The sequence below is a fragment of the Corvus brachyrhynchos genome, unplaced genomic scaffold (genome assembly GCF_000691975.1).
Source record: "Corvus brachyrhynchos isolate BGI_N302 unplaced genomic scaffold, ASM69197v1 scaffold48, whole genome shotgun sequence".
Taxonomy (NCBI): Eukaryota; Metazoa; Chordata; class Aves; order Passeriformes; family Corvidae; genus Corvus; species Corvus brachyrhynchos.
In genome coordinates this window covers 3,925,631-3,938,673 of record NW_008240027.1, presented here as the reverse complement: position 1 = coordinate 3,938,673, position 13,043 = coordinate 3,925,631, and the positions used below count along the sequence as shown (strand labels likewise).

Sequence of the window (13,043 nt, the reverse complement as noted above, 5' to 3'; positions counted from 1 at the left end):
GCTGCCAAAGCCCAGAGCTCAAGCCCAGGCTTAACACTTAATGTAAGCAGAGCCTTAGGCAGTCAGGTGTTGCAGTCATACACACAATAATAATAAAAAGTAGTCCTAATGGAGCTCAACCAGCTCAACTTATTGAAGGGAAAGAAGGCCTCTGCCCACAGCCAGCAATCACCTTGACTGCAGATCTCTCGGCAGCACAACAAAAAGCAGGAACGACCAGATTCAGGGGCTAGGAACCAGGGATCAGTGTAGGAATAAAATGCAAAGAGGTTTAAGAGGGAGAATAAGTATAACCTGGAATAAAATATCAAAGTATGTAACAGGCAACTCATACATTCTAGTAGATGAAGAAAGTCTTGCTATATTTCAGAAACACTTTCACTAAGTCATCCCTAAGTTTCAGGGCTAACAGCCCCAACCAGTGAGTGCAAACTCCCATACAGACTAGAAGATCATAATGGTTCCTTGCAGTCTCAAACCAGACAGTAAATAAAAACCAAAACATACAGCATGTGTCCTCAGGAATCATTCTGCCATCCTGCAGCTAGTATCAGCACGATCTTAAATTTTAAAAAACTCTTTCCAAGGTCAAAACAAGTAATTACACAATGCCCAGTTTCAACTCTGCTTCAAAAGAAAACCCAAATTCTAAGGTACTCTGCAAAGCACAGGCTCCGTGAGACAGCTCAGTGGCACTGCTACTGTGCATCAGCCTGCACAGGAGTGACAACCACCTGCATGAAACCCCCTCAGCCTTGTTCAAATGTTGGGGCTCTTTTCCTCGAAACACTAATCATGCCACGGTAAATAAAAGCACTGTTATAAACTGTAGATTCCTAAACTATCTTCCACACAGTATCATTTTCTCCTCTAGCACCTTTCCAATTTTTCCAGTGGTGTTTGGTCTGCAGCAACTGCTGTTGTAAGAAAAATGTTATGAAAACTTCAAGACCTCCACTGCTTTTTCCAGCACTATGAGCCTACATCCAGAATTTTCACCATCTTCCCAAAGAAGATAATTGAATTTATATTACAGAAGAATACATAAATTTGCTTCAAGAAAATATGAATGCACATTTGCTTTTCAATTTTCAGCATAGAACCAAGGAAAAATGAGGTAACCTGTTTGGGTTTCCCAGTTAACATAGCATGATAAAAATGCAAAATTAAATTCCAGGCATCTTAAAGTCCACTGATCTTCACCATGGCTTTCACCAAATTAAACAGTGACAGAAAACCAGTGCTGAGAGGAGTGACAGTCTCTGGGATAGCCTGTACTGTTCACAGCACCACATTCCTATTATCAATGTTACACAACTGTACCAAGCTGCAAAACCGGACATGGGACCCTCTCCAGCACAGTAAGTCCATGGGCTGACATTTAGCATCTCCTTCCTCCCACATTCCCCAATAACTGGAACTAGGTACTTAGACTCCAACACATAGTTGTGTCTGAACAATTCCATTTTCTCTTTCAGGGGAGGAATATCACCTGCAATGATACCTTTTTTGGACATTTTTCTGGAAGAACATTCCTTCCTTGCCACCTGCAGCCTTTTTTACTTTGTTTCTAGCCTGTGGGATTTCTCCTTGTGTATTTTCCCCATGTTTGGATCTTAACAGCTCCTCCCTCATAGAAGGTTCGGGCTTTTCATGGTAATTGTGAGCATTACAGCTGTCACAGTGTCATGGTTAAAGGACAGTAAGTTATTTACATAGGGCAGCTGTATATACTTTAAATAGGGAAAATGAAAGAGGATTTACCAAAATGGAACACTACTATTTACTCCCCAAAAATGAAAACTAGTAGTGGCTGACAAAACCAGGAAAATATTTTTACCAGGATGCTTTTAAATAAATTACTTCAGCTACATACATGTGCAAAGAGCTTGCTGTGTCTGCAAGTAGAATAGGCTGAATTTGTGTAATTCATCAGAAACCACAGAGGACCTAAATGAAAACACACACTGTAATACAGGAAAAGCACTGACCATTAACTTCTACATGGGAACAAGAGGTATTGGTTAACATAATGAGCACAGGCCTGGAGTTCCCAGGAGCATGAAAAGGATAAGGACATGCAGTGGGAGATGCAACAATTGAAATTGACAGGCATCTCAGGTCTGTCAATGACTCTTCTTGCAAAACACCTAGGGTTTTGTCGGCCTCTATAACGGAAGGCATCCTCTTTAGCTGACAGTGGGCAGAATAGTAAATGCCCTAATAATCATTCTTGATCCAACCTTCACAGCTAGTTGCCTTACTCAAACTTCTGGTGTTTTAGCCATTATCCATACTAAACCTGGACAGCAAAATAATTTAATTAGCTAGAGTCTTCTAAAGCTGAGTAACATTAAAAAAAATAAAATAAAACAACAAAGAAGCAACGCCAACAATTGCTGAATTGGCTACCCTGCCAGGAAAAATAATGATCAGCTGAAAGTCCTGAACACATTCTTCAAGCACAGAGTCAGTCAGTGCTGCATTGTTCCCTACAGCCACACAGCCTGAGCACCTGCCTGTGTAACTGCTTTCTACTAAGACAATCAGCTGTGCTTTGGGAATGGGACTTGGGCACGCAAGCTGTAATAAATTTTGCCTAGTGCCTTCAGTGGTGGCAGCTTTCAGTAAGAGACAGAGAGGGAAAAAAGATGCTACATACCCTGTGAGCTGCCATCTGATACATCTGCTTTCCCCACTAACATTGTGAAAGGCAGAATCAGAAAAACCAGCAAGACGGCATTTTCATTTGCAATTTTAAACACTTAAGTAAACAATGTTTGCTGTCAAGTGTGCTGGAAGAAAATGATGAAATTCTTTTTACTACTTCAAAACAGATTAACAGAATATTTAGTTCAGTCTTGCTAATATATAGAGACCTTGTATTTTACAAATGAATTTAATTTGGGTTTTTTATTTCCACTGACAGTACAAAAAAATGCATAACTCTATATTATGGGGACCTCAGCTTTTCTTTCCATGCTCACCAAACTCTGCTCAGTCGTACCAAAAGGATTCAGATTCCATCTTCCAGTCGTTCCAGCAGGCTTACTTACATCATGTGTTTGGAAAGGAGATTTTTCAGCAGAGGAAGCGGAGCGCTTCGCCATGCTGGCCAAGACTCCACGGATCAGTGACCCTCAGCAGCACACGGACCACCACTGTGACATCACACTTTCCACAACACGGATCCCAAAGATGCACATACCAAGAGAATCTGGAGTTTCAATCTTTGTTTATTTGTTCAAAGAAAGTTGGTTTTTCTTCTTCTTTTTGGTAGCTTTTTAGGGTTTGTTTTGCTTTATTTTTTAAGAGCTGCATTACTTTGTAATCCTACTTTTTGAAACTGAGAAAACCAGGTGGACCACCTGAGACGAGACATTTCTCTCACAAGCACTCACCAGCGATAGCAGCAGAAGACAAGCTGATTAATTCACACCATATTATTCAGGGCTTCCATTAACATAGCTAAGGGCTCATCAAGAGAGGAAAATATGAAATTGTTCCATTGCTGTTACTGTGCTGGAACACCACATTTTAATCACTGCCTGGAGTATAGCTGAGTGACACAAGGGAGAGAAATGCTTAATAGAAGACAAAAATAATATAGTCTCAGTGAAGACAAATGTTTGATCCAGGCACACCCAATCCACCCGAAACACAGATTCATGAGTTAAACAGGTTTTTCAACCTGCTGCCTGGAGAGCCCCAGCCTGGGAGGTGGTGCCAGACAGCAGCTGTGTGGGTCCGGTAAAATTTGGCACAGGAAACAAAATGGTCAAATATTAGAGATGCCTAAATTTCAGAGGAACTCATTTGTAAACTATAGTGACATCCCTTGCATTTATTTTTTTTCCATCAACAATAATCTGCAAAAAGGGCTTTAGCAGCCTGATGAATGGTACAAGCAGAAGGTCACAGAAATACAGTTCTCAAAGGGGTTTCCTGAGTCAGAGTTTTGCCTCCTGCCATTCCAGCTATTGACCTACTTAGTTTATTTAAAAGAAAACAAAAATACAACAAAAAAACAGATTCTCATTCTGGGAGGAAATTAGGGGATTCTTATCTTGTTTACTGCTGGAAAACTGTCTCACAATCCTATTCTGCTCTGACTAAAACCTTTCTGTAATTTTCAGTCTATGTTTTCTCACAGCAAATTTAAACCAAATTATACTCCACTCTGAATATCTTCTCTTCTCTTCTAGTGTTTGGTCCACATTTGATACATTTGAGTTCCACACCTGCTCAGTATTCCTGGCAAACAACCCCTTCTCATTGCCTTAAGCAAAAGTATTAATTTCTCATGTCTAACACAAAAAAATACTTTACCTGATACATTCTAGTCTTGCATTAACCTTTCCTTCCTCTATCAGAGTGGCTGCTTAACCATCACACTATTTCAGCTAGTACATTCTGAGACATTGAAAGTTACTCTTGGGCTTCTAGCTCCTATTACAAATTTCTTGTTACTATTCCCCAAAATCACAAGTTCTGTGTTACTAGCCAAACTCTATGTGCTATAACTGTGCTGTAACATGACAGGTGATGGCACACATTTTGCATACTGGTCCTGTGAATCAGCCAAAGGAGGTCTACTGAACTGCAAGAGAAGACCTCTAAGAATGGCAGCAGAAGTCAAATAAATGAAGACCTATATCTGGACTGCAAAAAACCACACAGGACATACCAGAAGACTTTACAATATGACTTGAAAAAAGCACGTCCATTAATACCAGCTACAGAGGAAAAGCCTCCCTAAGTGAGCCAGGGGATTTAATTACATAAAAATTCAAGGAACATCAAAATAAGTTCACTTTTTAAAAGGCTACTCCCCATAATAATGAAAAAAAATCACCACTGAAAGACAAGCTGCCTACAAAAAACTGCATCATCTGCTACCACAGCCTGCAGCAGACAACACTCAGTCTCTTCTCTTGCTAGAGAAACTCTCACAACTGAAACTGTCAAGACTTTTACTGATTTTCCTATTACTCAGATTCAACTCATCTGAATGCTCCATCCAGTGCTGCTTACCAATGAAAACCAGAAACAAGGACTAGTAATAGTTATTGAGAAGAAAGCAATTATACATGATTTTAAAGAAAAGCCATATCTCTTACACAGAACCCCTTCCACACTGCTCCAGGCAATTAGCATGCTTAAGATGCTAAATAAAAATAAATAAAAACAAGATCATGGAACCTACTAAATTACACCCTAGTCCCTGCTGTGTCCACCTGCAAAATCAGGCTGTTTTACTAAAAATGCCAAACACTGATGACATTTAAAAACCCCTATCTTGAAGCAGTATGTATGAAGAAATTTCAGAAAAAATCCAGAGCAAGATTAGTGTTTTCTCATCATCTATGGAGGAGGTATTCAGTTGTTCATGCCCAGGGCTAGATTAAACCCTCCTTACACTCAAATTGTTTGCTCTTTCATCCCTAATGGAAATTTAGCTTTTAGAGAACCTGATTCTTAAGAAAGCAAACTATTTCTTCCCCCACACAGATTCTCCAGGCTGCTAGAAAAGTGTGCAAAGGCAACATGCCTCCCATGACTGTAATGGGTGAAACAGAGACCTCTAAACACCCCTATGGTGGTAAAGCTGCAGTTCAACAACAGCATTGCTATACCATCAACTGTGAGTGTACAGCCCATGTTCTACCACTTCTAATCCTATATATAAACAAGAAAATAATTAAATCTTTGGAGCTTTACTTTCATTTTTGTATTTTGGAAAGCCATTCATTAGCAGTCCTTCAAAGGATGAGCAGAAAACTGGGAATTTAAAGGGCCAAAAGAATAAAACTGACAGTGATATTAAAATTGTTTGAAAACCCAAAGACTGGACATTAAAATGCTACCCATGAAATCATGGCTCATAAGACAGACCATAGCAGGATCCTGAAACAAACTGCATTCCAGGGAAATGCTGGGATGGTCCATAGGAGGGCAATTAAGGGATCTGTACAACAGCTGTCACAATGTTCTTTAACAAACTGTTTTCATATCCCTGTATTAAACAAAACATTTAAGAAATAAGTAAGTCCTACACCCACTTTTTTACTTTTTGACAGCATAATTTTAAGTGCTGCACTTAGTGTAAAACATTGATAAGTGTCATTTTTTTATTTGGTAATATAAACACAGGCAAAAAAATCCCAAAGTTTCTACTTCATAAACTGCAAAATTATTTTTCAGTTACTTATATTCAGACTGACAGATTTCCAGATTGAGGGCCTATTTACAGCCATAATCTAGCACACATGGAATAAACCACAACACTGGAAATTCAGAAACTGAACTACAGCTCTAATGAAATTTCCTCAACTGTTTTCATTTAAAACAGCTTCAACTTGTGTTTAATCTCGTCCTGCTGGCTCTCTGAAGGTGGGGAAACAGAGTATGTAATATTACACAGAATATGTAACATCATAAGATTATCTTATGCATGAAACTGTAAGAGATTTGAGACAGATGTCCACTTTCCAGTACTGGTACAAATTTCTTTAATAATCCCAGGTAAATCACTTCACCTCATTATGCCTCAGTTCTCCGTTGTTGAGCTGTGAGAACAAACTAATTAATGGTGTTTGCTATTCAGATCCCAGAACTGAATGTTTAATAAAACCAAACAAAACAACCCACTACACAAGTCAATTAGAGAACTACTGGTAAAAAACAGGCGAGAGTGACACCCGGGGCCTAGGAATCCACAAAGTGAAGCTTACAAGTTTTCTGGTGTTCACTGCTTCTCAAGCAGGTGCCTTTAGGAATCAAGTTTAGCGTAATACTTTTATTGTATGAAGGATCCAAGAAAAGGATACATTCAGACTGGTAATGAACATGAAAACCCTAATGAAGCTGCTACCTTGTCAATCAGGTGTAGGCTGAGACAGCCAAAAATAACAAGAAGACTTCCAATAGAGCAAAGAACTTGCATCTAGTATATCAGCTTTTGAAGCAAGGATGTCAAAAACCTTATTGTGTGTGCAGAGTGGGGAAACAGCAAATAAAACTTCAATGGATTTCCTTTGCTCTCATGAACTTCTGAACAACCAGCAAAATGTAAGACTGACAGAGTCAGATGCTTGCTACTGTGAATGAAGAGTCAGTCTTACCTGCCACCAAAAACACCAGCACCATAAAGAGAGAAAACAATGGAAACTACATTTCCTTTGCCCTTACAGGTTTTGCACGTACGTGCTCTCACGCTACTACTGAATGCAATTCTGTAAGTCTTATCTTGACATCTAAAGTATCAAACTTCATTAACCAAGGTGCAGCACAACAGAAAGGCCCAAAACCGCAGGCACAGCAAGCAGCAGCGAGACTCCCTTCAGTCAAAGCTAGACAAGGCAGCAAGTCATGAAATGTTATGATTTCGAGTGCTTTATGAACATCTCAGGATTTGTGATCAGCAATTCTGCTACCCTTAGACATATTTCTTACTGTGCATTTATAATCTTGGCTTTACTCCCTGTCACTTGCACTGTACACAAGCAAGTTGTCTATACTGTGCCGCGTTACCTCGCTTTCACTGAGCATACTTGCTCTTCTGTCTGTGGGCAATTAACTCAATTTGTGACAACTAAGTTTCAGCAACCAGTTTAAACTTCTCATCAGACTTTTGGCATGGGCTGCAAAAAGCCTGCCAGCAAACTATGGCCACAAGAAGCAGTTGTTTTCACCAGGGAAACTCATTCTTCAACGAGATCACTCTTGCGCTGCACCGCAAATACAGCCAACATACAGCAGCTTTTCAGCTACCCCTACTGTGGCGTTCTCTCACCTATATCACACAGGAGAGGGCATACCCTGTAAGAGGTGCACCAGTGGTATGAATTTACTAGAGGAATGACTCCAAAATACACAGTGCAGCAATCTGCTCAAGAACTTAGTACAGGCTTCTTTCAAATAAGAGACCACTTTGTCCTCTGTGCCCAGACAAGCAGACATGGAATAAAAAGGGCAGAAGCAGCTGCTGCCGTTCATACGCAGTATCTGACTTAGGAAAACTTGTGAGGTTTTCAGGACTACCTCACATCTTCTCTAAGCCTTTTTTCTGGAAAATAAACAGAAGATCAACACTGCCGCCTGTGAAGACACACTATTTTCTAACTCACAGACGCTCTACTTGTTGTCTCCCAGGGCCCCTAAGCAGACCTGCCTGGATTACCAAAAAGAGGGACACCCCAACAGATGGACTTGTCACTGATCAGGCAATAAAACTGTAAGGTCAGGGTCCCTGTTTGCAGTGCAGATACTTCCTAACTGCATGCACGTATTCAGAAAATACTGCCAAACCGAGTTATGACAAAACGGGATTCTCCACATGACAGAAACATTCAGTTCAGTTAAACTGATTTTGTTAATTTTGATTTTCTTTGTTATGTACTCTCTTCACCCTCTAAATATTCTAGCCTGTGCATTAATCCCTTGCAGGATCTGTCTTCTTGTGCCACTTACACATCTGTGTTTGCCTTGGAAGTTTCACCTTGTCTCAACTGAAGTCTTTCTCTTGGGAGTATGTAGACTGTAACACTGAAGTTTATTAGTTTCAAAAAGAGCTTCAAAAAGAAACCTCAGGACTTAGGCACTCATTGATGTTCTGTTGCAACATTTATTTAAACAGGCAATTTGGCTAAAATGGCCTAAACAGAGAGGGAACAAATCCTAAGATTAAGTCTATGACAATAACAAAAAATTCTGTCCCAGATCACAGCAAGAGCTCTGAGCAGCATTTCTGCCTTACATGGGAGTGTTTTAATTATGCAGCTGGAAATTAAAATTCTATAAACTATTGGTTCTATTCGAACAGCAGTCCTTTATCACATCTGGGCACTGTTTATTGAAGAGCTTACTGTAAGACCAAGCCAGCAAAAGCAGAGGAAAAGCAGAAAACTGAAGCCCAGCACAAGTCACTGACCCCACAGTGCAGCCATGCCTGTGGCAGGGCCAAGAGTGAACACAAACTTTCTTGAGCATCACTGCATTGCCTAAGACAAAGAATGTTTGTTCAGGGCTACTTCCCCAAGCACTATGTGGACAACAACTATCACACATTGTATCAAGAAATCGTAAAAACAAATACAACCTTTCAATTACCTTGCCAGAAAGCTAACACTGCCTAAGAAACAGCCAGAGCCCAGCCTCAGTAGGCTCCAGCCTTCCCAGCTGTCAATTCCAGTCACTCAGAGTCTTTGTGTGAGTTCCCCTGTGAGGTGACCTTTACAAAATCCAGCTCTTCTGAAGATCAGGAAATTCAGTTATGCACAATATCATTACACAGGACACTTCTTACAACACAAAAAAAAAAAGTATTATAAACAAGTAACTTCTAGTCAAGTTTAATAAAAGACAGTAATACCTTAATTTTCTGGTGAATATGCCTCAGTGAATCTGCTGTACCCATGTCCATGTTGTCACTGATGCACACAAAATCAAGCTTCATTTTTGTGTCCAAGTTTAACATCTTTTGGATTTCCTTCCTCGTAATCACAATGACCTCTAGGAGAAAGGAAAGTGAGATGAGACCAGCAGAAAAAAATCTAAGTAGTATTTATCACAAATAGGATACACCCACTTTTTTATTTAGAAAGGCTGATGGAACTGTCAAAAGGTTTGAGTAACATAACTGGGCTCTCCACTCAGCCAAGCTCTTTTGGCAACAGTAACTTTTCAAGAAAAGAATTAAACTCCTAATAAATATGAAAACAATCTCCCCTGCTTTGCTGGGTGGAGATTGTTACTGAAAGGGACACACGCATGCATGGCATCAGTTAGCAAGACAGAACAGAGGCTTCTTCTATCATTAACCAGCAACCTCAAACCATATGTCCTCAAACAGACCAATGAGACCCTGTGTTCATGTCACCAACACTTCAGAGCTTTGTCTTTTGCCGCCCCGATCCTGTGTAATCCTCTGTGGACAACACCGCCAACCACACTATTACAATACAATGGTTAAACTATTTCTCAGCATCAGCTTGGCAAGAACGTGGAGTAATAGATGAGCAACAAACTCATTCCATCTACAAAAGAAAAAGGATAAATGCGTATTTGAAGAAAATCAACAGTGGCATGAAAGCATATTTTCCAAAATGAAGAATGTGAGAACAGAAGAAAAGACTGAGGAAGCAAAATGACAAGCAACCTTTTCCCCAGTCTCAAGAAGGGGAGGGAAAAGCAACAATAAAACTTTCCAATTAAAATATCCTACCCCTCAAAACACCCCAACACTATAATATTGTATTCCACACAGAATTTTAACAGAGAAGTATGGGAAATGATAAATAATAATAATAGTATAGGCAAGATGAAAACACATCAAGAATAAATCTGCATTGATCAAAACTCATCTTGAATCTATTAACAGAAAAGAGGAAGGAACTGTAAACATGGGAATTGTGTGGCAGTTTGGTGCCAGAGATATTGGTGCTCTCCCATTCCCATACTGGATGCCAACGTGGATTCAAAAGAGGATGAAGAACCTCAAGAAAGGGACTGAAAGCACACCTTGAATCAGGCAAAGAATTAACTCCTGAAGAGGGAACTGGTGTCAGGTGCAAATTGTAAGCTCATGCAGTTCAGCATGAACCTGGTTAGCTGAGCAAAGGTCTCCTAAATATTAGGAGAGATGGAGCACTTGCAATTAGGGCAAAAGAGACACAGTGAGTCAGCCCATGGGAACACATACTTACTTACATAAGCAAGTATGAGGAACTAAATTCTTATGTAGTACTTAATAAAAATCATCCAGGGAGAGAATTCATGCCACTGGATCATTTAATGCAGGAATGTACAGCTTGGTCAGGGGAGTGAAGCAAGGAAGGAACAGGAAGGTGGCAGTTTGCTTACCGAAGCTGAATACATGTGCTGAACACAACCCTGCATGTCCACATTTTCACTGTAGACAGACAAGCTGAAGAGCTACGTGTGAGAAAGGAGAAAGATCTGGCTGTAGCAGTATCACAGAGTCACAGCATGGTTCGGGTTGGAAGGGACCACACTGGGTCATCTGGTCCAACCTCCCTGCTCAAGCAGGGTCATCTCAGAGCACGTTGCACAGGATTGCATCCAGACAGCTCTGGAATATCTCCAGTGACAGAGATCCCACACCCTCTCTGGACAGTCTGTTCCAGTGCTCGGTCGCCTGCACAGTGAAGAAGTTTTTTCTCATGTTCAGGTGGAACTTCCTGGGAATCAGTTTTTGCCTGCTTCCTCTTGTACCATTGTTTGGCACCACTGAGCAGAGCCTGGTCCATCCTCCTGATACCCTCCCTTCAGAGACTGATAGGCATTGATGAGGTTCCCTCTCAGTTGTCTCTTCTCGAGGCTGAACAGGCCCAGCTCCCTCACTGTTTCCTCATAAGAGAGATGCTCCAGACCCTTCACCATTTTTGTGGCCCTCCACTGGACCTGCTCCAGGAGCTCCATGTCTCTCCTGTCCTGAGGAGCCCAGAACTGGACACAGCACTCCAGATGCAGCCTCACTAGGGCTGAGTAGATGGGCAGCTACTAGTGGCCAAGAGCATCAAGTGAAAATTGTTATTTCCAAATAAAGAGCCTCACGAAGCACAATACTGATTACACAGAAGCTTTTAGCTATTTAAATTTCCATTGCAGGATAAAAGTATTGCAAAAAAAAAGAGACAGGAGAACGGGCAAAGAAGGCAGACATTCAGAATGCAGATTTCAATAAACAACAAGCAAAAAACAAATCCAAAGAACAAAAGTTCTTTAGGATTTTCTAATGAAACAGAATAAAGGCAAAGTCTACTCCTAGTTTTGTTCTTTCACACTGAAATTTTAAGAGGCTAACATAACATAAGCTGATCTTTGCATCTTCACAGAAGAAAGAAGCAGTCAGGAAAAAAGCCACAGACTCAGGATGAAGTACAGGATAATCACAGAGACAAAACAGAGAAGCAGAAATGCAAAAGACAAACACAAACATAAAAAAACCAGAGGCTTGAAAGGTGTCAGGAAGAAGCTTTATAAGCAGCTGGAGGGACATCACTGAAAGATTTCATCCAGCACTCAAAAGGTGAACAAAAGCCTAAACTCAGAAGATACTGAAGAAGCTCACCAGGTACTAAATACCACCCCAGCCCCACTGTGAAACAAAGCCCACAGGTGAGCAACACGAGCCTGCCATTCCCCCTGCCCTGTCCTGGCCAAAGCCCAGCACTCGGCTCTGCACTGCCACATGGACTGAATGCCTCAGACAGAGCAAGTAACCCTGAACTTCAGGCCAGGCTGAAACAACAAACCATGAGCCATCCCCAGAGAGCTGACACTTCTCACGCTGGTGCCATTAATGACTCTGAGAAAGAAACATGAGAGACTCAAGGTTAGCAACCCAGGGAAAGACATCAAAGTTGGGAAAAGCCTCGAATCAGAGAACCACTAATGTTGGAAAAGACCTTTAAGATCGTCAACTCCAACCATCAACCCAGCACCACCACCATGTTTACCACTAAACCCCGTCCTTAAGTGTCATATACTCATGGTTTTTGAACACTTCCAGGGATGATGACTCCACCACTTCTCTGGGAAATCTGTTCCAATGCTTTAAAACCCCTTCAGTGAAAAAAATTTCGCAATATCCAATCTAAATCTCCCCTGGTGCAACTTGAGACCATTTCCTCTCATTCTGTCACTCATTGCCTGGGCGAAGAGACCGACACACACCTCACTACAACCCCCTTTCAGACATCCCCGGCCCTCGGTGAGAAGAGGGGTAGAGGGTGCAGGCACAGGGAGCCGAGAGGGCAGGAAGAGATGTGACACGGGTCAACAGCACAGCTCCAGCGCAGAGGGGAGATGCGCTACAGGACCTGCCCCATCCAACAGGGCACCTGCGACAGGGCATTAGAACAAGGGGAGAACGGACGGGAGCAGCGGCGGAGGAGGCCGAGGACAGCCCGCAGTGAGCAGGGGCAGCACGCCCAGACCCCGCCATGCCTCACCTTCGAAGCCGGCGCGCTCCAGCAGGTTCAGCGGGGAACAGAGCACAGGCCCGGCTCCCCACGGGA

General features: G+C 41.6%; 1 protein-coding gene across 1 annotated transcript in view; it reads right to left on the bottom strand.

Moving 5' to 3' along the window:
- Positions 1 to 13,038, bottom strand: part of EIF2B3 (eukaryotic translation initiation factor 2B subunit gamma) — a gene marked incomplete at its 5' end in the record, with an annotated part of 99,880 nt that extends 86,842 nt beyond the window's left edge. Inside the window, 2 exons of the mRNA XM_008640784.2 lie at positions 9,374 to 9,513; positions 12,978 to 13,038. Of these exons, the coding sequence (XP_008639006.2) occupies positions 9,374 to 9,513; positions 12,978 to 13,038 (201 nt within the window). The remainder of the gene's footprint in view (positions 1 to 9,373; positions 9,514 to 12,977) is intronic.
- Between the last annotated feature and the right edge of the window lie 5 nt (positions 13,039 to 13,043).